Here is a 22543-nt window from a genome sequence, read left to right on the forward strand (position 1 = left end):
CTCAGTAAATGGCCGATGCTAAGATAATGATAATAAACATGGTGATGTCTGGACCAGGAACCAAAGTATTCATAGGCAACTAGGTGGTATACAGGACAACCATACACACACACACACACACACACACACACACACATACACACACACACACACACACCTTCCCCCATAGAAATTCAAAGCAGGCAATGCCAATTCACAAATAGAAGAAAAATTCCATTATAACAGCCAACAAAGGAAATAAAAGTCTGAGAAGAATAAAAGGAACATGAGTAGGCACCAAATATGTTTGTTTGTTAGGTTTATCAAAATACAGATTCACCCATTTCTTAGAGAATAAAAACCTCTCCAAGAATAATTCTAACTGTGAAATGTTTCGAAGAATCTTGTAAAAAATGAGGATGGGAAAATAATTTGGAAATCATCTTATGGAAAGCAGGTTCTTGGCTCTTTGGTTGAAAATAACCTGGAGCACACTCAGATGTCTGTTTATACAACCAGAAGCCGTCCACCAGGTTTCTTCACCTAAGGGTTAGGGGTAATTTCACAGCACTCCTTGGAGGACAGAAGCTAGAACTTTCAGCCTCACTCCCTTCCCCACAGTTCCCCTTTCCTTGCAGTTGAAGTAATTTTCTTCTCCTTCTGAATTTCTTGTTCAGGAACTATCCTATACCTTATGAAAAGGATATTAAGGTAATTTTGACCCCAAACCATTTCCCCTCAGACCCAGTTCTGACAACGAACCAGTGTTTCAGAAATAGGAGCCTTGTCTTCCTAACTTAGAGTTCCTGCTTTTTTCGCCTACTAAGATGATGATTATGAGAACACAATTCATCAATAACTTACTAATTCCAGGCTCCATCTGTATAATATCTTACATCAGCCTCATAACAATGTTATGAGGCAAGAATCATCTTCACTCCCTTTTTTCACTCACTCACTTTTGCATAGAAAGAAACAGGGGCACCAACAGGTCAAGGAACTTGTCCAGGATCACGCAGCTTCAAAGTGGAAGGACCTGAATTCAGACTGAGGCTCATCAAATGCCAAGTCCTATTCTTTTAGCCATAATACTAAATTGCTTCACCAGTGTTCTGATTTCCTCTGGATTGGGATCCTGCTTTATTACTTTCAGACCAGTGAAGTCCCAACAGTCTTAACTGTCCATATGTAAAAAAAGAAGAACATGAAAACCAGGATGAGGGGATGTTTCTTGAATCTCAATCCTTCTCCTTAAAAATCTTTATCAGCAATTTCTTTCATATCAAAGCCTGAAACAATAGAAATTTATCTTGATTGTCAGACAGAATCTCAGGCATAAAATCAGTTGCTTACCACTGAGCACCTACAGAGGCTGGGAATGGATTCCTTCCTTGCACGCATGCATGCTCAGTTGCTTCAGTTGTGTCTGTGTGTGACCCTATGGACTCCTACTCCCTGCCAGGCTCCTCCGTCCACGGAATTCTCCAGGCAAGAATACTGGAGTGGGTTGCCGTGCCCTTCTCCAGGGAATCTTCCCAACCCAGGGACTGAACCTGCATCTCCTCCATTGTAGACGGATTCTTTACCACTGAGCCACCAGGGAAGCCCGGATTCCTTCCTCAGATGCATCTAAATTTCCTATCAGCCAGAAGAATCATAAAAGAAAAGAGAACTGACAGCATCACTCTGGCATATCTCTTCCCACAAGTAACCTTTGCAGAAGGTCTCCAGCTTCAACCAAAGAAGACACTATGCTGGCTGAAGTAGGTTTGCTCTCTCTTGTGTTTAACTGCACTGTGGGAGGATTTAGTGGATCTGTAACTCACACAATCACAAATGAAGGGTCTGAGAACATCTCCTTTGACCTCCCACCCCTTCCTTGGCCAAGCTAATGATCAATCAATGCTTCCAGTGACTGGTGATCATCCAATTTTATCCTTCTACTTTATTAGGAACATCTTAGTAAGCAGATCCGTTCCATTTTGTGTTGAAATATGTATCTTTAAAACTTCAAACCTTTATAACTACCTCATTTCTTTGCTGTTGTTGTTTAGTTGCCAAGTTGTGTCCGACTCTTTATGATCCCATGGACTGTAGCCTACCAGGCTCCTCTGTCCATGGGATTTCCCAATCAAGAATACTGGAGTGGGTTGCCACTTCCTTCTCCAGTGGATCTTCCCAACCCAGGGACTGAACCCACATCTCCTGCATTGGGAGATGGATTCTTCATCACTGAACTACCAGGGAAGCCCACCTCTTTCCCTTGGGATCCTGCAAAACAAATTGGTCCCCTCTTCCCAAAAAAGCCCTCAGATATATTAAAAACAACACTTAGGACCTGAATCATCTTTGAGCCCTAAGCTCATCATCCCCCGTTCCTTACATTGTTCTTCACATGGCATGAATATTGCAAAAAAAAAAAAAAAGAAAGAAAATCATGATGTTTATCTTCTACTGGATACACTCTTGTTTGTGGACACCAGAATAAGATGAAGCTTTCCCACTGCCATGGACCAGGGCCGCGTGTCACCAGAGAGGACTAAGCGCACGTTTACACGGTGGTGTGGTTTTCTAGTGGGTCTCTCAGTGTGCTTTGGAAGCGATTCCTTCCTGAACAGCTGCTCCGACTAAATCGGGAGGGCTGTGTCTCTGCCAAGTACATGCTGTAAGGGAACAAGCTTGTAGAGCCTGCCTCATAGAAAGGGCTTATCTGCAAGCTTACTGCCGGCACTCTAACCACGGACATTCAGAGCCCTTCCTCTCACAAACACCTGCCTTTTACAGGGGTTTCCACTCTTTGGTCCTGTCTTGGGAGTGGATGCGGATTAAGAAGAGTCAAATGATGCAGGGGCTGCACTGTAGTAGGCAGATAACAGCACACACAACTCCTGGCTCCTGCTATCCCCTGGCAGAGGTAAGGAGATTCTTTGTTGCGAAGCCCAGAGGATTAGTTTAAATCAGGGTTTCTCAACCTCAGATTTATTTTGAAATTTGGGACCAGACAATTCTTGGGAGAAGTGGGATGTCCCATGCATTCTTGGATGTTTAGTAGCATCTCTTGCCTCTATCTACTGGCTGCCAGTAGCATCCACTAGTTTTTTTGCTTTTTTTTTTCTATTTTTGGTTGTACCACGTAGCATGTGGAACTTCCCGACCAGAGATAGAACCTGTGCCCGGTGCAGTGGAAGCACAGAGTCTTAACCACTGGACTGCCAGGGAACACCCACCAGTTGTGAAAACCAAAAATGCCTTCAGACATTGCTAAATGTCCCCTGGCAAACAAAGTGAACTGAAGTGAAGTCGCTCTGTCATGTCCGACTCTTTGTGACCCCGTGGGCTGTAGCCCACCAGGCTCCTCCATCCATGGAATTTTCCAGGCAAGAGTACTAGAGTGGGTTGCCCTTTCCTTCAAGCAAAACTGCTCCTAATTGAGAATTGCCAGTTTAAATCCAAACTATCTCAGTAGTTTAAGACATGGTGTTAGTTGCTCAGTCGTGCCTGACTTTTTGCAACCCCATGGACTGTAGCCTCTGTACATGGAATTCTCCGGGAAAGAATATTGGGGTGGGTAAGCCTTTCCATTCTCCAGGGCATCTTCCTGACCCAGGGATCAAACCTGGGTCTCCTGCATTATGGGCACATTCTTTACCATCTGGGCCACCAGGGAAGCCCCTTAAGACATGGAGCTAGACCTAAACTTGAAGCATTACCTACTTCTACTTTCTCGTTTTACTGGTGCAGAGAGAAATGACAGCAATCAGTAAGAAATTAGAAGACAGGCTTCGCTCGTTCCAGTATACTAATGGTTCTCAATCCTGCTGTATACATTAGAGCTCCTAAAACACATGCATTTCCAGTCCCTGACCAGACCAATTAAAACAGAATCTCTACATGTGGAAGCCAGGAGCTCCCAGCGACTCCAGTGTGCAGCCAGGGTCAAGGGTCAGAGACTCGCATCGCACTGCCTCTGTTCTTGCCTCCAATAAACCACCTTGAGCACCTCTGGAGTTGGGTGTGGTTTGTGGTTTGCCCTGCAGGGTGACATGCACAGTGGGGCACCAATCTCAGAGGCCTGGTACATCAGACCCTAATACCCTAGAAACAAGAGCACTTGCAGAGCAAAAGGGGGAAAACAAATACACATAGTGTGTAACCAATTTGTTCAACAAGCTAGCACGTTTTGCGCTGGATCAAAGAAATGCCTACAGGTAATTTAAAAGCCAGAAGTCATATTCAAAATAACAGCCCCAACTGTTCAGCACAGGGCATGATGTACTCAGGAAACAAGTCTTGTCTCATGTTGTTTAAACAATTATTTACAAACAGTGTGATTAATTTCATTTCATTCATTTCTGGCTTTTCTCCTAACAGAGGAAGCTCCTTGTTTAAGCAGTGTTTATAACATAGAGATTTCTATTGACTCGTTCATCAAGAAACGCTTATCAGGAAGCTGAGAAAATAACCGGATAAGTTGTTTGTTTTAACCAAAACATGAGCAATGTTATATCTACAATTATAATAACAATAGTGATGGCAGCTTCCATTCATGAAGCACTTTTTTATGTATCAGGAGCTGGGCTCAGCTCTGCACATACATTATCATATTTAATCTTAACAAAAGTTCTATGAGATGGGTTCTAATATTATCCCTGTTTTACAGTTTGGCCACATTGCTAAAGATTATGTAGATGGTAAATGACAGATCTGAGACAGGACTGACAGCCAGGTGTGACAGACTCCAGCCCCTACAGCCATTATGCTACATTGGGTCGAATGACTGTTTGGTTACAAACCAAAGGTCAGCTTCCTCTGAGTCAGAGACTGGAACTTTTCCTTGACAATATGTCTCAGTGGAAGGGAAAATGTTTAGATCTCAGCACTTTGGCCCAGAAGTGGGCATCCTGGAGGTCAGCTTAAGCCACTTGATTACCAAACTTTTGCAGGTACGCTCTGCAAACAGCACTAACTTTTCTAACCCTGAGTATTTGATGAGGCAAGTGGAGCTCTTGTGATGTTATTCTCACTATGTTCTAGTGTGATGTCAACAAGAACCATGTTTTGTGAGAGCTGCCTCAGGTAGGGATGGGACAAAACTGAGGACAGGGCCAGCTTCATGACTGTGCGATCAGAGTAGTCACACACAAACTCAGAGCTTGCTGCTTGTCCTCATCTCAGAATTCGCAGTAACTTTATCTTTGAAACAGTGAACCCTGAGACAGTGAGGCATGCACGTGAGCAGAGACGACATGTGCAATGGGCAGCACACCATAATTCCTTGCTGCCTATCACATTAGCGATGCCCCATGAGCACAGAATTCTGGTAGACCCACCAAACATATGGACTTTACTCATACTCAAAGCAAGCACAATGTGAACATATAATTTAAATGAAGTATTTTCCATTGTCTTTCTGTCAGCAGCTTCTCTAACATGCTTACCTTGTGTTTGCTGAGTCTCGCTGAATTTCCACAGAACATGGGTCTGCTACAATTCTGCACCCATGTTTCCTATCAACACATCTACCAACACCAGTGGATGACTGGTGGCCCTGAGAGTACATGTTTTCCATCTGAACCAGAACTTGCCAGATGCAGAAAGAAGGCAGAGATTGTCTAAGAAAAAGAAACCATCAAGGAACCCTACCATGTCTTTTTCACAGTGTTGCTCTCCTGTATTAGCTAAGCATTTATGTTTAAAGTACTGACATAGAAAGAAAGGATATGATAGAGCAAGTCAAGGTTCTTTTCTCTGCAGTCCTTCTTTACTCCTCAGTAAGCTGAGGGGAGAATGTTAGTAGAATGTGTATGCAACAAGAAGTAAAATAAAAATAGGTGCATTAGTTTTATGCACTGTCTGGTAAAAATAAAATACATAAGCATGTCTGAATTTCAAAATACAATTTGTGTAATTTTGGTTATTCCACATACAAGTTAAATGCTCTTCTTTTTGCATTTAATACTGCCATTGCACAACATAAAGATAGATGGCAAATTTTCTGCTAATAATTTAAAAATGCATTTTGTTTTTCTACTAGAGAACAGGTAAGTAGCAAATAAAATACATATGACAAATTAAGAGAAAGACTGAGGAGGAAAGAAAATGGCTTTACATTTTAATACTTTTAACAGAAATTTGTTCCTGCCCTTTGAACCAGAAGCCCCACATTTTCAATTTTCACTGGGGCTACAAATTATGTAGCCCGCTCTGGAGGTGATTGAGGAAGAGAAGGCGAGGTCATTCTCATCCATCCTTTACTGTCCGAACTATCAGCGAAGCCCCTTTCATCCATCTTTGACTTACCCAGAGTAAGTCTGCATTGGCTCAAAACAATGAGATAAATGTTGAATCCAATTGTAGCCTCCAAAGTTCAAGGTAAAGGACAAAAAAAAAAAAAAAAAAGGCTTTTAAATGCCAAACAGCTTTCCAACATTAGCAGAAACCTCTAGGGATCTAAAGTAAATTAAACCTAAATTATTTCCTCATCTGTGGGTAATCTTCCAATCTACTAAATGAAAACCTTTATTTAAATACAGAATTCTGATGGGATGAAACTAAAGGTTGGTAAGTGGCTTCACTGTGACAAAAGCAACTATTCCAGTTAAGAGTTAACAAAAAAATTTCTTTTTGTGGTGAAAATTTATTTGAGTACACAGTCCTGGTAAATGATAGGGTCTAGGCAGGGTCTGATAAGGGCATCCATCTATTCATTAGACAAATGTATTAACTGAACAATGAGCTATACCCTGCAGTAACTTTTGGGAATAAAATGGACATTATCCACCCTCAGGGACTGACAGTCTGGGTGCAGATAATAAAGAAGTAAACGAAACATGAATATAATTAAAAATTCCGATAACAGGAGGCAATAATGAACCTGAAGAACTTTTTTCTCCTACTGTTATTTGGGGGAAACTCATTCTCTTTCTTACTTTCACTTTTTCCTATTTTCACATTTCTCTTTATTGATGCTACATATAAATCTGAATATACTAATCTTGTGCATGGAAATGTCAAAGATTATACAGTCCATCCATTAGAATCATTTTATTTATTATTAAGCTCTAGTGGATAATAAGAGTTAATAGTATGAGGAAAAACATATATTGCTTCCTTCCAGAGAGAAGGATCAAATTGCTTTGGAGCAGTTTTGTCCATTGGAACTTTTCACGATAAATGAAATAGTCTTCGTTTGCATTATCTAACCTTGCTGTATGTAACCACTGAGCTCTCGGGATGTGGCTACTAGACAGGGCAGGTCTAGAGACCTCCAGGTCAATGGAAAGACTTCATCAGAGAGATTGAGGGTAGAGAACAGAAGATGATAGCCAAGTCAGATAGGTAAGAAGTTCTTTGGGAAGTGCTGCACGAATGTTCAGCCTTCTTAGGAATTAGGTGAGTGACTTAAGTCGAGCAAGATCTAATCTTGCAGAATGTCAGGGAAGATACTGAAACCCAGCAAGAGCAGAGAAACCCACCCCCGAAGCTAAACGTTCCATGCAAATTCTGCTTGTGTTCCCTAACTTATAAATAGTCTGCTCTTATAATTATCTCCCCCATGAGGACAGAGATTTGCAGTTAGCAAAGCAATTTCACATACATTATCTTGTTTGATTTTCACAGTGAGTTAGGCAAGAAAGGAATTATTTACCCAAGAAGCCCAAACTGGAATTCTCAGTGGATTTCAGGTAGAGAATGATCTCTGCTCTGAAGTTACTGTTAGCACCCCAAGTCCCTACTCTGCCAGGGATCATCTGAACTAATCAACATAAATAGAAGAGAAGCTAGACCAAGAGAGAAGAAACAGAAGCACTCCTCCATTCCCTTGTCAAATCACACGATGTTCCAGGCACTTTACGAGGCTCAGAGGACACAGTAGTGAACAAAACTGGCAAAATCCTTGGCATTTATCCAATGCACAAAGAACTCCAGAATCAAATCCCTATATAACCCCACATCAAATCAACATGGCTTATTCCTATCATCTGTCCCCCATGTGACTATGCATGGTCACAGTCTGCGGGTCCACACTATGCCTCCCAAGTGTGGAGCATCACTTTACTTAAAGAATGACTGAGCTGAAGCAAGCTTCCAAAGGAATATTCTCCCATATTTTACTGGTTAATATCAGATAAAATTATGTTTCTTCCTTTTGTCATTTGAATTTTGTATACACAATGTTGACCAGCAAAGATGAAAAGGCATCCTTGTTTTCTTCCTGACTTGAGTAGGAAAGCAGCCAATGTTTTCTCATTAGGTTATTTCTTCCTTTCTCTGTCATTATATTTGATGTGAGTTTCCTAGAGTGGCAAAAGTGACTTCTATAAGACTAAGAAAGATATTGGCAGATGGGGAAAACCTAGCTATAGAATTGGGTTAAAGATGTGATAAGGAGAGAGAAGCGAGCTCCAAATTAACTAACAATTAATTTATACACAGGATGAACCTGTTAGAATCCATTGTTCACATGTTACTAGCATTATGCCTCTTTCTTATATATGTGTGCATACAAATTAAAACTGCCCCAAGAAACATTCATATGATATAATTCATGTTTGGAAACCATTTTTTTAAAGACTATGTAACCTACATATCTGGACAAACTATTTCATCAGTTAACCAAATGGTATCTTCACTTCTATTTTGATTGTGGGCTGGATATTCCCAAAGAAGACAATTATCCAACAGAAAACAACCAAACACAACTGCAGACTATTCTGCTAGTATGGGCACATTAGTCAGTACAAGCTGAGTGACCAAAGTCCTCTAAAAATGTCTTGCAAAAATGTATTATTTCACTGGCTACCCAACTGTTTGTTTAATAATAAAATGTCATGTAAGTCAAAGGGCTGTGAAGATAGGACCAAGTATGGGAAATCTACTGTTCTAAACCACCGAGGTCAGATTGGCTTGTTTTTAATTCAACTTGGAAAAGTAAAATTCCATTTTTTCAAAAAGATTTTAAGAGGAAAAAAGGTCAGAGTCTCAGAGTGCTGCCATTAACTGGCTCTCCTCAGTGTGAGTCTTGGATTGTAGACTAAGTCCTCTACAATAAGAGACTTAAGGAAGATTAAAAGAAAAAAAGTAACTTTCAGTTTTGAGCATGTGAATCTTTCATAAATCTGAAGATAATCATGAAGATACTTCATCAGCAAAAATGTACTGATCATTTGGTTATATACTATTTTGTAGACACTGTGTGAGGGGCTAAATGGTATACAGAGAAAAGAAAGCCGTGGTTTCTACCCTCGAGGAATAATTGGCCTTATAGGGGTTAAATAAGGAACTCTATAATCTCAAGCAGTACAAATGCGAGAGAGTACTGTAAACAGGTCACTGCTATTCAGAGGAAGCAGAGAAGAACAAAGGATCCAATTGAAAAAACACAAAAAGGGTGTTTTCTATAGACGAGGTTAGTATCTATCCTGAGATGAGTTTCTATTAAGTTGATTATTTCTTTGAATAGTCAATGTGTGCCCAGGCAAGAAGTCAATGAGATTACAAAGAATAGACTTATCTGACCTAACCTTAGTTCCTTTTTAGAAAAGAGATGGAGAAAATGCCTGGATTTGAACAAGTTACTAATCTTCACAGTTTGCAGACAAGATAGAGAAATATGAGCATGATGGCAGAGTTGACAGACTGATAAATATCTCACCTAATTTATACAAACAGTCAGGATGAACATGAGAAGTGGTAACCCTATTCCCGACTCTAAGTGGGCTGGACAAGACTGAACTCTGAAGTCAGGAAAACTAGGATCTGGATTCCAGCTTCCAGCTTCATCATTTACTATTACTTGTATGAATTTGGGCCAGTTACTTACCCTCTCTAAACCTTGGTTTACTCATCGCTAAAATGACAATAATTGTAACACCAAATTCTTTGGGTGTTGTGAAAATTAAATGCCACAATGATTTCAAAGTTCTTAAATACAGTAACTGGCACACTTTTCTGGAATTATGTTAGGCATCATGATCACAATCATTATTATTAGTGATATGGAAGGAGGTCTCTGGTGGGCTGCCCCATACTTTGTCAATAGATGCCTTGGAAGAGGAAACTGACACACAGTTCCAAATTTGACATACACAGCTATAAATTTGTTCAGCCATCATCCTACATTTCTGTGATTTATATTTTGCTTGTATGATTAAAACTTGCATTTATTTAGATTTAACTCCATATTTCCAACATTGGCTGATTGGTTTTCCTTTCTAAAGCCTTTAAGTCTGCCTTCTAACATGTTAGCTCTCCCTCAGGGCCATTTATTAATATGGTAGATGATAGCTCTACTTATGGAGACAGGGAAGACTCAGGAAATTTGTGGCTGGGGTGTGAGAAATAGAAGAATTCTATTTTGGATGCATGAAATTTGATATTCCAAAGAAACATATAAATGGGGTTGTCAAGGAAGCAAATTGGATCTTGTGGCCTGGAGTTCAAAAGGCAGCTATGACCTGGAGATATAAATTAAAGAGAGGGCTGACAGCATGATGATTGCATTTAAAGCTATGGATGCTTAAATCACATAAAGTGAGAATGTAGTTTGAGGAGAGTATTAGGAACCAAGTGCTGAAGAACTCCAACATTTAGAGGCCAGATAGAAAAGGAAGAACCTGTTAAGGATTCTCAGAAGGTACTGATATTGAGTTAAGAGGAAACCCAGACAAATATGGTGTTTAAGAAAATTAATTTAGGAAATTTTTCAAGAAAAAAGCTGAGTCAACTGCAAGAGATCAAATAAGAAGAGTTTTTTTCAAAATTTAAAACTTCTGTAAGAAAAAAGCTAACCAAAGTTCAAAATCAAGCAGAAGATGGGAGTATGTTTCTGCAACTTATCTAACAAAGGATTAATATTTGGAATATAATAAAGAACATCCAGAAATTAATCAGAAAAATAAAACATAGTTTTCAGACAAAGTACCAAATATAGGAAGGTGCAGTCAATAACTAATTTAAAAAAGGGTCAATCTATCAAATCACCTGGGAAATGCAAATAAAATGAAAGATCATATTTCAAAGTAGTATATTAATAAAAGATGCATAATATCCAGTGAGGGGAAAGAGTAGCAGATACTCTCACAGCCTGCTGATGAAAACACAAGGTACTATGGTGCTCTGCCGTGCCGAGTCGCCTCAGTCATGTCCGACTCTGTGCGACCCCATGGACAGCAGCCCACCAGGCTCCTCTGTCCAAGGGATTCTCTAGGCAAGAATACTGGAGTGGGTTGCCATTGCCTTCTCCAGTGGTGCTCTGGGAGGTCAGTTTTACGGTAAGCATAACATTCTTAAATGCACATAATTGTCAATAGTGCAATTTCACTTTCAGCAGTTATCTGAAAGGAATACTGGCACATGCACAAAGAAATGTGTTTCAGGGCATTAAAAATAGTACAGTTTGTAATAGCAAAAGATTGGAGACACCTACATATCCATTAATGGGAAATAACTAAATAAAATGTAATATGTATTTTTAGTACAGAAGATTATGTAACAGTTAAAAATAATGAGTTAGATCTATATGTCTGAGTGGGATGATCTCTAAAATGCATTGTTAAAGAATAAAAATCAAGGTCCAGAAAAGTACACACAGAATGGCTCCATTTATGTAAAATGAAGGGAGAAAAAATCTGTGAATCTGTATGTTTTTCTGAATGTTTGTAAATGCATTGAAAAGATTATAGACTAGTGGTAATTGTTGTCTAGGGGCTGGGTTAGTAGGATAAGAGCTGACTTTACTTTTCATTGCTACAGGTTTTATATTTCATTCATTCATCTGTATTTGTTGATGTCCTACTTGTGGGAGTTTTAGGAAAAACACACATTTTTCTTAGATTGAGTTAAAATAGCCAATCTGGAGAATTAATTTTATGATTTGTTAAATTATCCATCAAGCAGCATATTGTGCATTTGTTACGTTGCAGGAAATAAAATGGGCAGGATTCCTGTCCTTGCAAGGCTTACACTCTTGTGGAGTCAAATAGTTTTCTCTTCTCTGTATAGGCTACCTCCACTCTTACAAGATTCTTCACCTCTACAGTGAAATACCTGATACCAATTTCCTGTACTTTTCATGGCCTCAGGAAGAAATAAATGTAAGGAACAAAGTGTGAAGAATATATACATAAGCCATCTCGAAACTGCTCTCTCTGCTTAACAATCATGCTGCAGATTTCCAAAAGCAGGAGGGATAAAATAATAAAGTATTAGTAAAATAGGTTTCCTGGGCTTCCCTAGAAACCCTAAACTCTATGACTGTTAGTGTGGGGGAAAGGCACCAGTTCTAAACAACTGTCTTAGTAAAGGCACTGCTAGAACAGACTCTCTAAGTAGTAGGCAACTGAGCTTAAATCACTAAAAGCTCTCTGGCACCCACACAGACGTTCTAATACACAAACTTCACTTTACTGTAAGATCCTTTCTGCGACACTCATGAAGGCACAATAATTATTTATAAATAAGAATGCCAGCTTATAGGAGTATCTTTTGAGGCCTTTCTACCAGCTGGAATCTCAACATCATACTAGGATTTAACTGCAAGTCTGTTCACACCGGTAACAGAAAATTGAATTTATGTTTCTGAGAAATCTCTGAAGCAAAGTATTGATATTTCATAGAAACTCCTATGTTTTCTTCTTTTCTTACACATGCAAATGAAAAGTCCCCAGTTTTCAGCTGCCAAAACAGCTAAATACTGTCATCATCAGAAAAATTAAATGTTTGTCTCAGAGAAGGAGCTGCTGTGTGGAAATTCCTGTGCATCTCAGGACAAAGGAAAAAAATGTTGTTAATGATTAATCTTTGCTAAAGGATAAATGTACTTATCATACATGGCTTTTCACAGTTTCACAGCTAAGAACAACTGTAAGCCAGGGTAGCAAGAAAATTATCAGAGTTGAGAAAGAGGCATCATGCCTAGTCACTGAAAATCAACTCCAAATTTTCTCCTACCTCCATCAACCTATGAGACCTTGGGTAAATCACCTGACCTTTCCACACTCTTTCATATTCCAGTGCCTTCCTCATGCTGCTCATTCTATCTGGAATGCCTTCTTTGACATCTCCTCCAAGGCTGAATTCTTATGAAACGTTGTTCTGTGAAGTTTTCCCTCATTCCCTTAACCAAATCAGCTTCATTCCTACTCGTATTCCCAGTCTACATTGTCCATACTTCCGTTATATCATTTATCACATGGCATTACTATTGCACATTTATCACTTAGTTTTATTTTAGCTTATCATGTTATTTTATAGCCATCTTATGGTATCAGGTTATATGCTATTAGTTCTACTCCTACAAATATTTACAATATTATTAGTAGTATTATGAGCACTTTCTATGTGCCAGGCCCTATATGATTACCCCTAATTGTCATACAAGTCCTATATGATGGTGTTATAATTATTACCATTTTTTACAGTTGAAAAAAGTAAAAATCAAGAAAGATCATGCAAATGATTAATAGTGGCACTGAGGATCAAAATAAAGACTATTTTACTATGGCTTTAATTACTACCCTAAAATAGTACCTGTAAATAGTAGATAATATATACTATATTCTTACTAGGTGTCAGATTCTGTACCATATGCTTTATACAGAGTAGCTAATATGATTCTCAAAAAAGCACTGTGATGTAGAAATTGTGATTATGATTTTCATTTTTTAAAATGAAATTAAAGGTTCAGAATGGTTAAATGACTTGCCTGAAGTCAAAGAACTCTGGAGGCTGGATTTGAATACAGGTCATTGTCCCCCAGTGCCTAAGGGCTTATCCATTACTCTATTCCATTAATAGATGGGAGAAGTTTATTTTAATCTTTGAAAATACTATACAGATTTTTAAGAATAATCCATCTGGAAACAGAAAACTAGAAAGTTACCTCTTCTGAGTCATGCAAGTGATCAAAATCTAACAAGCCCCAGAGCACTCACCTTAGCACATGTGTGGATCCATTAATGGTTGTGGTTGAACAGGGGACAGTCTGGCCCAGAATGGAAGGTCTTCGGTAGCGTTCATCATCACAGCAGAGGATGATGAGGAAGGCACGTCTAAAAGACTTATTCAAGAAGGCGTAGAGAAAGGGGTTCAACCCAGAATTGATGTAGCCAAGCCAGAGGAAAGCGGTCCACACCTGCCCGGGAACAGTATAGTCTACGAATGGATCCACAATATTGGTGACAAAGAATGGAGCCCAGCAAAGGCAGAAGCAGCCCATGATGATGCACAGAGTCTTGGCTGCTTTGGTCTCTGTCCTCATGCGATGAGTGCTATGCTGGTCTGTTGGTTGGAGCCTGCCCTCTGTGGGGGCTCCTGCCCGCTGTAGCATCTGGATCTGGTGAGCATGCTCCTTAGCTGTGACATAGATGCGATAATAGGCCAGCACCATGAGGAGAAATGGGATGTAGAAGGCTACCACGGAGCAGGTGATGGCATAGGGCTTGTTGACCATGAAGATACAGTACGTAGAGTTAGAGTTCTGATTGAACTTCCTTTTTTCTATCTGAGAGTTAGAGGGAAAGAGGAAGTGAGGAAGTGGGGGGAAAGGAAGAAAAAAGTGGGGGGAAAGGAAGAAAAAAAGTGAATAGGAAGAAGCAGGAGAGGAATGAGAAAAATTGTAAGACAATACAAAGGATGAAAAAGAAGAGAAAAGGAGGATTTGGAAGGTCGAAAGAAAGAGGAAAGGAATAGAGAAGGAAAGGGAGGGATTGATAAAAGAAAAGGGTGAGGGGAAAGAAAATGAAAAAGGTTTATCAGAAAAACTTTTGTTTTTCTTCTAATAAGCCTACAGCATATAAAACCATGACAGTAGAAAAGGAATATGCTTTTGGCTGCTTTGGGTCTTCTTATCTCTCAGAATTTCCATAAAAATCTTCTAGAATTTTGATAGGAACTAGAATAGCATAACTGAGGAAAAATGACATTTTTTCAATGCTAAGATTTCCAATTCACAAGCATGATAATTCTTTCTCTTTATGTAAGTCTTTCAGAATTTATTTCAGTAATAGTTTATATTTTTATATAAATATCTTTTGCCAGATTTAACATAAATATTTGCACTTTTATTCTAATGCAAATAGTACTATGCTAAATTCATATTCCAAACTGTCTGCTGCTAATATGTAGAACTCTGAAAAATTTTTGTATATTGGTTATGTATTCAACAATTTTGTTAAATTAGTAACTAATATTTCATCTTTAGAGTCTTCTGAATGTTTTCCATGAATAATCATGTGATCTGCAAATAATGACAACTTCATTTCTTTCTTTCCAGCCTTAATACCATTTTTCCTTGCATGTTGAACTTAGTAAGATCTCTAGTACAATAATGAATAAAAATGGTAACAGTGGACACCATTGTTCCAGTCCCAGTTTTAGGAGGGGAGATTTCAATATTTTACTATTAAGTATGATATTTGCTGTCAGTTTTTTTGTCAATGCCCTCTATTTGAGAAAGCTTCCTTCTATTCTTACTTTGATGAAAAATTTTTAAATTATGATTGTATGTTGAAACTTGTCGATGCATTTTTGATAGTAATAAGATGATCATGTGGGTTTTCCCTTCTTTCTTTAATTCATACAGTGGCATATAGTGTTGTATTACTGGTATAACCCTCACTCGCCTTGAATACTGTGATATACTAGATTCATCTTAAGAACTGAAAGACTTTTCTTCCGCCTGTAAACTCTGCATGCTGATGGCTCTTGGTTATCAGTCTTCTCTAGGAATAGATCTTGGTTGAAGAGAGCTGTGTAACCCAATGACACTTCCCCTCCTGAGGTCAGCCTGCATCCAGTGTGAACACACACGTGAATACAGATATGAACAAAAATATGTATGATAAACAATATGCTATTTCATTCACTGTGTACACATTTAGTATCTTGTCTTATAGTATATTGTAAGGTTATAGTATACCTTCTTATTGAATTGATATTATTATTATAATAAAATCTCTTTTTATCTCAGTATTACTTGCCTCAAGTCACAGGAACTTAATCCTATATTTCACCTAGGAACAAAGATTCATGATTTGCTAATTCAGTATTTGCAGCAACTTTATTACCATGAATAACAAGGATCAGCTACACATGTATAGAGAACACCTGGGTTACGCTAGTTTCTCTCTAGGCCAATTCAAAGTGCAAATGAGTGAAAGATATGAAATGCAACTACAATATCATGGAGCAAACACTAAGCATGTTAATAGTAAGCAGATGCCCCATTCCCCAGTTACATGAATTAAACAGGGGATGCTTCTATCTCACTGTCACAAAAGAACACAGTTCACGAGGTTATTTCTCTTGGAAGTTCTATGTCAGAAGGTAAGAGTGCTGAATCCTTGTTACAAATTTTGATGCACAGAAGCTTATACTTCCAAAGGTCTTCTCCATTAGGGATTAGGTTTAGCACAAACATAAGGACATAGACTCTTGGGTCCAGTAAGCTTGGGCTTAGCTCTAGTCACCAGCACTCCCTACCAATGTGACTTAACCTCGTTGACCCTCAGTTTCCTGAGGATGATAACAGGATTACTTCACAGCACTGTTGTGAGTCCTGAGTGAGACAATGATTAAATTAACACAGGGCTCAGCACACAGTAAGTGTTCAACATTTGCTGGCCATTATTATATTTATCCACTCATTATTAGAAATTTGAATTTCACTTCCCCCAAGAGTGATAAAACTGAAAGCTTGAAAGAAAAGGGATAGGATTTAAAAAAATATCCATACAGTCTCCCTTGTACGGATCCCCTTTCATTTCTCCACTCCTCTGTCCCCAGCATTTCTTTCAGAAGCCCAAGGAACTCTTGTTCTGACATACCACATGCAAATCCTGGCCCAGTCTTGGCTTGGATATCCTTTCCTGGACAAAGAATAAGGCAAGATTAGGGGCTAGGAATGGGATGGAGAGAGGAATGGGCAGTTCCTATTCTGACTGGTCCTCTTGGGTCAGAGCTCACTCTCAATCTCTCCTCCCCATTCCCTGGTCAGAGTCCTGGGATCCATCTTAAAGTAACTGCCTGACAACTTCCTTAGGGAAAAAAGTATATATATATATATATATATATATATATATCTGCTAATGGATCCAAACCATAGCTTTCAATCTTCAATGCAAGCTTGATATTGAAAACAAAGTATGTCAGAGTTGGAAACTCTTCAAGAGCATCTAGACAGGAGTTGACAGATGCCTGCAACCTGTGTTTTCCTGCACTGCTCAAAGACCCTGTTCCCAATGAGGACCCAAGGATCTTCTCATCACAGCCCTTCAGGAAGTGGCTCAGTGACAGAGCTGGGCTCAGGGTCCAGTTCTGGACCCCTGGCCCATACATTTTCTGGAAACCTCCACCCCCATGACAGGTTTTCTGTGGGTCACCATAAGCCTCAAAGGGTCTCAGCATGAAATGAGATGAAGGTGTCTTGGGATACTCAGGCTCTGGAGTTTGTCTGCTAAGCTTTGAATACCTGTTCTGCTATTCACTAGCTGTGAATTCACAGGCACATTACTTCACCATTTTTGAACCTGAGTTTTCTCAGTTGTGAAATGGGGGGAAATTATTGTAATTTTCCCAAAGGGATGCTGTTGTCAGGATTACATGTATTTAGTGTACTACTTTCTGGCATACAGTAAACTTTCAAAAATGTTAGCCTGCTTGTTGTTGTTGTTGTTATTGTTGTTATTCTGTCAGGATCTTTCTTAGGATACCCACCTAACCTGACATTGTTTGTTTATTTAGAATCCCAAGCAAACAAAGTTAGTCAGACAGCAAACCCATAGGGTCTGCATGAGTACTCACCAAATCAATTATTCCAATGTTATTCCAGCCTTGCATTATAGGGAGAAAAGAGATAAACATGGGGATGACCCAGCAGCCTCCCAGCATTAATGCGATGCGCAGAGGGGTCATCTTGTTCCTATAGACCAAAGGCTGGCAGCAGATGGCATAATACCTGGAGAGAGAATAGAGGGGGTAGGTGCCAAGGGAAAGGATAGATGAGAGGGAGAAGGAGGAGGCATAATTCATGAGAGAGTTCAGAGGAGAAGGGAAATAAGAAGAGGGAATTAGTGGGAAAGGGGAAAATTAGAGGGGGAAGTAGAGAATAAAAATAAAGAAGGAGGAAAAAAGAACAAGAAGGGGGAAATTGGATGAGAGAGTAGTAGAGGAAGGGAGAGAGAAGTGGGAGAACAACAGAGAAAATAAAAAGCAATTGTACAATAAAATATTGCATTGTCCAGTGACTTTCTGCTACTATAAATATAAACTTTAGATCACACATATGAGAACCATTACCAGACATTGGTCCCATATCCCTCTTCCTCTCCTGATACCTGAGAAACTCAACATATACCTGAGAGTCTGCTCTGTCTCAGGCACAGACCTAACACTACCCTCATGCCTAGGAATTTTAAAGGCTACTGCCCAGCTCTCTGGGCGTCTGTGTCCAGATATATGCAGTCCTTTTGACAACAACGTGAGGTAACCCAGAGTTGGCCCTATATCTGAGCTCTAAGAACAGTATCTCAAACTTGCCCCATCCTCTTGATACCTACCTATACTGAGTTGATGCTGTAAGTCAGTGTTCTTTAAATTTTGGTCCAGGGATTCTGCCCTTCCTCTCTATATCAGACTCACCTGAGGAGATCTGCTTAAAATGCAGATTTCAAAGATCTCCTGAAATAGAGCCTGAGGGGGAGGAACCTGCAGTTTGCATTCTGACAAGTGGAAATCATCACTGCTGTTTGCTACATATGTCCAGTTCCTGACCTCCCTGTGGTTGAGTGGGGCCAAATGACTATTTTGGCCTGAGTCATGAATAAAATTGACATGTATTATTTCTGGACTGAAGCATTTAATTGTTTCTCTGATACCAAGAAAGTAAAGTTTCAAATATTTCCTGCTCCATCATTTCCTACCTCCTGGTAGAGACCATATTATTCCCATTTATCAGGGTCTGATCTCCTTCAGGGGACTCTCTGCTCATGGTTTCCAGAGCTCAGATTCTGCTTATGTTACTGAAAGTGAAAGTGAAGTCACTCAGTCCTGTCTGACTAATTGCGACCCCACAGGCTGTAGCCTACCAGGCTCCTCCGTCCTTGGGATTTTCCAGGCAATAGTACTGGAGTGGGTTGCCATTTCCTTCTCCAGGGGATCTTCCCGACTCAGGGATCAAACCCAGGTCTCCCGCATTGTAGACAGATGCTTTACCATCTGAGCCACCAAGGAAGTCCTGCCTATGGTACTAGCTTTCTTCTTATCTCCAGAGAGAGGTACAACTTGCCCCACTCAATGATCTGGCCTCTAATTCCTAGACTGTTCCTTGTATGCTGTTCCAATCTTGGAGACCATTACTTCCATCCCCAGACAGTTCACTGAATCTGACAACAAGTAAAATATCATGGTAAGCCCATCAGCCATTTGTCTTTGGAAAAGTCAAAGAAAAAAATGCAAAAAGACAGCCTGGAGGCTAAGTCTATTCTTTAAGATTTTACACCATTTAATGATAAGCCACCCCCTTATACCCTTCATTTTATGCAATTCAGTTTGTTAATTTTTACCACCTCTTCCTTTCTTTTCTTAATTCAAAGCCTAACTAATAGAACAAAGGCTATATTCTTTGACAAGCTGGTGGCAGGATGAATTGGGAGAGGGAGTGAAATGAGAAGGAGAGCCCAGTGTTGGAGCTTGAGAAGACAGTGCCATACGATATGGGAGAGGAGAATTATACCCTTCCCTCCAAGGCATCAGAGTAGGCGACCACAGTGCGTCAGGGAACTCTCTGTGCCCAGCAAGACAGTGGAGTGTCCTGGTCTGGACCAGGGTGCAAAGAACAACAAACCAAAGAATGAGAGCAGGGATTACTCCGGAACTCATTTTCTTTATCTATAAAACTGACATGATAGCCAAATCTAAATAAGACTAACTCAGTAATGGAAAGAATCACGATTAAGTGGAATTCTCTTCACACTCTTGACTTACATAAGAAAGGCAAATTTTTCTGAATGGCTGTATTAATAATCATCAGAGGTTTACTTACAAAAAAGTTGATGAATTTGGAGTATATGAAAACATAATTTTTTTTTTCAAAATTTGCTCCCTTCCTCACTTCCTACTAGAGGGCCTAGATTAGCTAGATTATATATTGGTTTTGTACATTTACCATCTTCCCTCTTCTTTCTTGGTAATAGCATCCCAAGTCCTTTGGGTATTCTCTTTTCACTTGCTGTTGTATAGTTGGGAAAATAAATGATGTGACTCTGACTTTTCTAGCCAGGGAGTGACCTAATCAGACATTTTCCTGGAACGCTGAATGTCATGCAGAGTGATGCGAAGATGGGAAAGTCAGCAAAGGTCCCTCTATTCCCACAGCTGCCTCCTGCTCTTAGCAGGACTGAGAGCAGCTCCTGCTCCTTAGATATTTGGGCAGTCATGCTCTTGCCCCTTTAGGTTCTCAGTTCTTTAGTTCTTCCTTCAATTAAACAAGCCACCTCATATCTTTCCACTAAATTCCCTTTTTTCAGTTGATGTTATGGGTTGAAATGTGTTTCCCTCTCCCAAAAGATATGCTGAAATCCAAAGCTTCAGTGCCTTGGAATATGGACTTACTTACAAGCAGGTTCTTTAGAGAAGTAATAAAATGAAAATGAGGTGATTAGTATGGGCCTTAATCCAACATGACTGAAATCCTTATAAAAATGGAAAGTTAGACAAGACAGACACACTCAGAGACAAAACGGCAATGTGAAGACAAAGGATTGAAATGACGCTTCAGCAAGCCAAAAAAATACCAAAGAGTGCCAGCAAAACACTTGAAGCTAGGAAGAGGCAAGGAAGAATCTTTTCCCTACAGGTTCAGAGGGAGCAGGGACCTGCTAACACCTTGATTTCAGATGTCTAGTCTCTAAAACTGAGATAATAAATATCCTGTTGTTCCAAGCCACTCAGTTTGTGGTACTTTGTTATGACAGCTCTAGCAAAACCTAATAAAGTTGGCTAAAAGAAGTTTCTGCTACTTGTAACCAAAGTACCTTGCCTCTGTGAAAATGGTAATGAATGCCAGATATGTCCTTCATAGAAACTTTGTTCTAAGTAAGAATGCTTTCATTTTTATTCACTACACCTCCAGGTCAAAGCTCAAATTATAGCATCTCTTCATCCACCAACCCAAAGAAGGCAATCAAAAAATAACTGAAAAAGGTGCTTCCCTATCTTTGCTGAATAACTTATGATTTTTGAGGTTTGGAACAGGTACCAAGATACTGGGTAAAGAAAGACAAGAGACTTCAGGAATTTGATTGGATCTCCATTGTCATGTAGATGCAAAAATTCAAAAAGGCAAAACCAAATCAAATATTTTATAGGACAAAAGGTATGTTTGAAGAGGCAAGATGAAGATTCTTCTGATTTCCATAAGTAGATATGTATGTTTAGAGGATTATGTTGGGAAGACAACAGAATTTACAGAAACGGACTATGACCACATGGTTATACTCATTGGTAAAGAATCCACCTGCAATGCAGGAGACCCCAGTTTGATTCCTGGGTTGGGAAGATCCTCTGGAGAAGGGAAAGGCTACCCACTCCAGCATTCTTGAGCTTTCCTTGTGGCTCAGCTGTTAAAGAATCCGCCCACTATGCGGAAGACCTGGATTCGATCCCTGGGTTGGGAAGATCCCCTGGAGAAGGGACAGGCTACCCACTACATTCTGGCCTGGAGAATTCCATGGACTGTATAGTCCATGGGGTCGCAGAGTCAGACACAACTGAGTGACTTTCACTTTCACTTTCTTTTCTAAGCCTAGTTTGGCCAAGGTGATTGTCTGATTTCATAGCATAATGAATATCATGTGGACAATAAGAGCTCCCCAAGTTCTGCTGTCCAAACATTCAATGCATTAATTTGCATTGTTGTTGTTTAGTCACTAAGTCGTATCTGACTCTTTTGTGACTTCATGGATTGTGGCCTGCTAGGATCCTCTGTCCATGAGATTTTCCAGGCAAGAATACTGGAGTAGGTTGCCATTTCCTTCTCCATGGGAATCTTCCCAGCCCAGGGATCGGACCTGCATCTTCTGCATTGACAGGTGGATTCTTGACCACTGAGCCACTTAACTTGCGTTGCCCTTGGCTACTTGGAGCTGCTGTTACAGAAATAATGGGGACAGGTTCTTTTTTGAAATTCAACTTTAAGAGGCATCCTGTGGATGCAGTACACATCCTGCCTATCGCTTACACATTTACATACACAGTCTGTGCTCTGAACAATGAGGGACTGGAATAAAGTTGCTTGGAAAGTTCATTTCCCAGAGGAATAAGGTAGGACATAGTGATGGTTTCATGCACAGACGGCTGTAGAAAGTTACTCTTGCATGATGTGAGGTGGGGGCTTCCCTGGGGCTCAGATGGTAAAGAATCTGCCTGCAATGTAGGAGACCAAAGTTCAGTCCTTGGGTTGGGAAGATCCCCTGGAGAAGGGAATGGCTACCCACTCCAGTATTCTTGCTAGAGAATCCCATGGTCAGAGGAGTCTGGTGGGGTACAGTCCAAAGGGTCACAAAGA

The 22543-nt window shown here is 39.9% G+C and overlaps 1 protein-coding gene across 5 annotated transcripts in view; it reads right to left on the reverse strand.

The window, feature by feature from the left end:
• HTR4 (5-hydroxytryptamine receptor 4) overlaps window positions 1-22543 on the reverse strand; it is a 186170-nt gene that overhangs the window by 45904 nt on the left and 117723 nt on the right. For 4 of the 5 annotated variants that reach the window (XR_009694198.1, XM_061151678.1, XM_061151676.1 and 1 more), the window contains 3 exons: window positions 17782-17935; window positions 16806-16847; window positions 13914-14482 (listed from right to left, as the gene is read on the reverse strand). Coding sequence is in view for 4 of the 5 variants with exons in the window: in XM_061151678.1 (XP_061007661.1) it covers window positions 13914-14482; window positions 16806-16847; window positions 17782-17935 (765 nt within the window). In the remaining variant the exon portion in view is untranslated. The remainder of the gene's footprint in view (window positions 1-13913; window positions 14483-16805; window positions 16848-17781; window positions 17936-22543) is intronic. The other variant, XM_061151680.1, reaches the window with a different exon arrangement.

Source organism: Dama dama, chromosome 9, assembly GCF_033118175.1.
Source record: "Dama dama isolate Ldn47 chromosome 9, ASM3311817v1, whole genome shotgun sequence".
Lineage (NCBI taxonomy): Eukaryota > Metazoa > Chordata > Mammalia > Artiodactyla > Cervidae > Dama > Dama dama.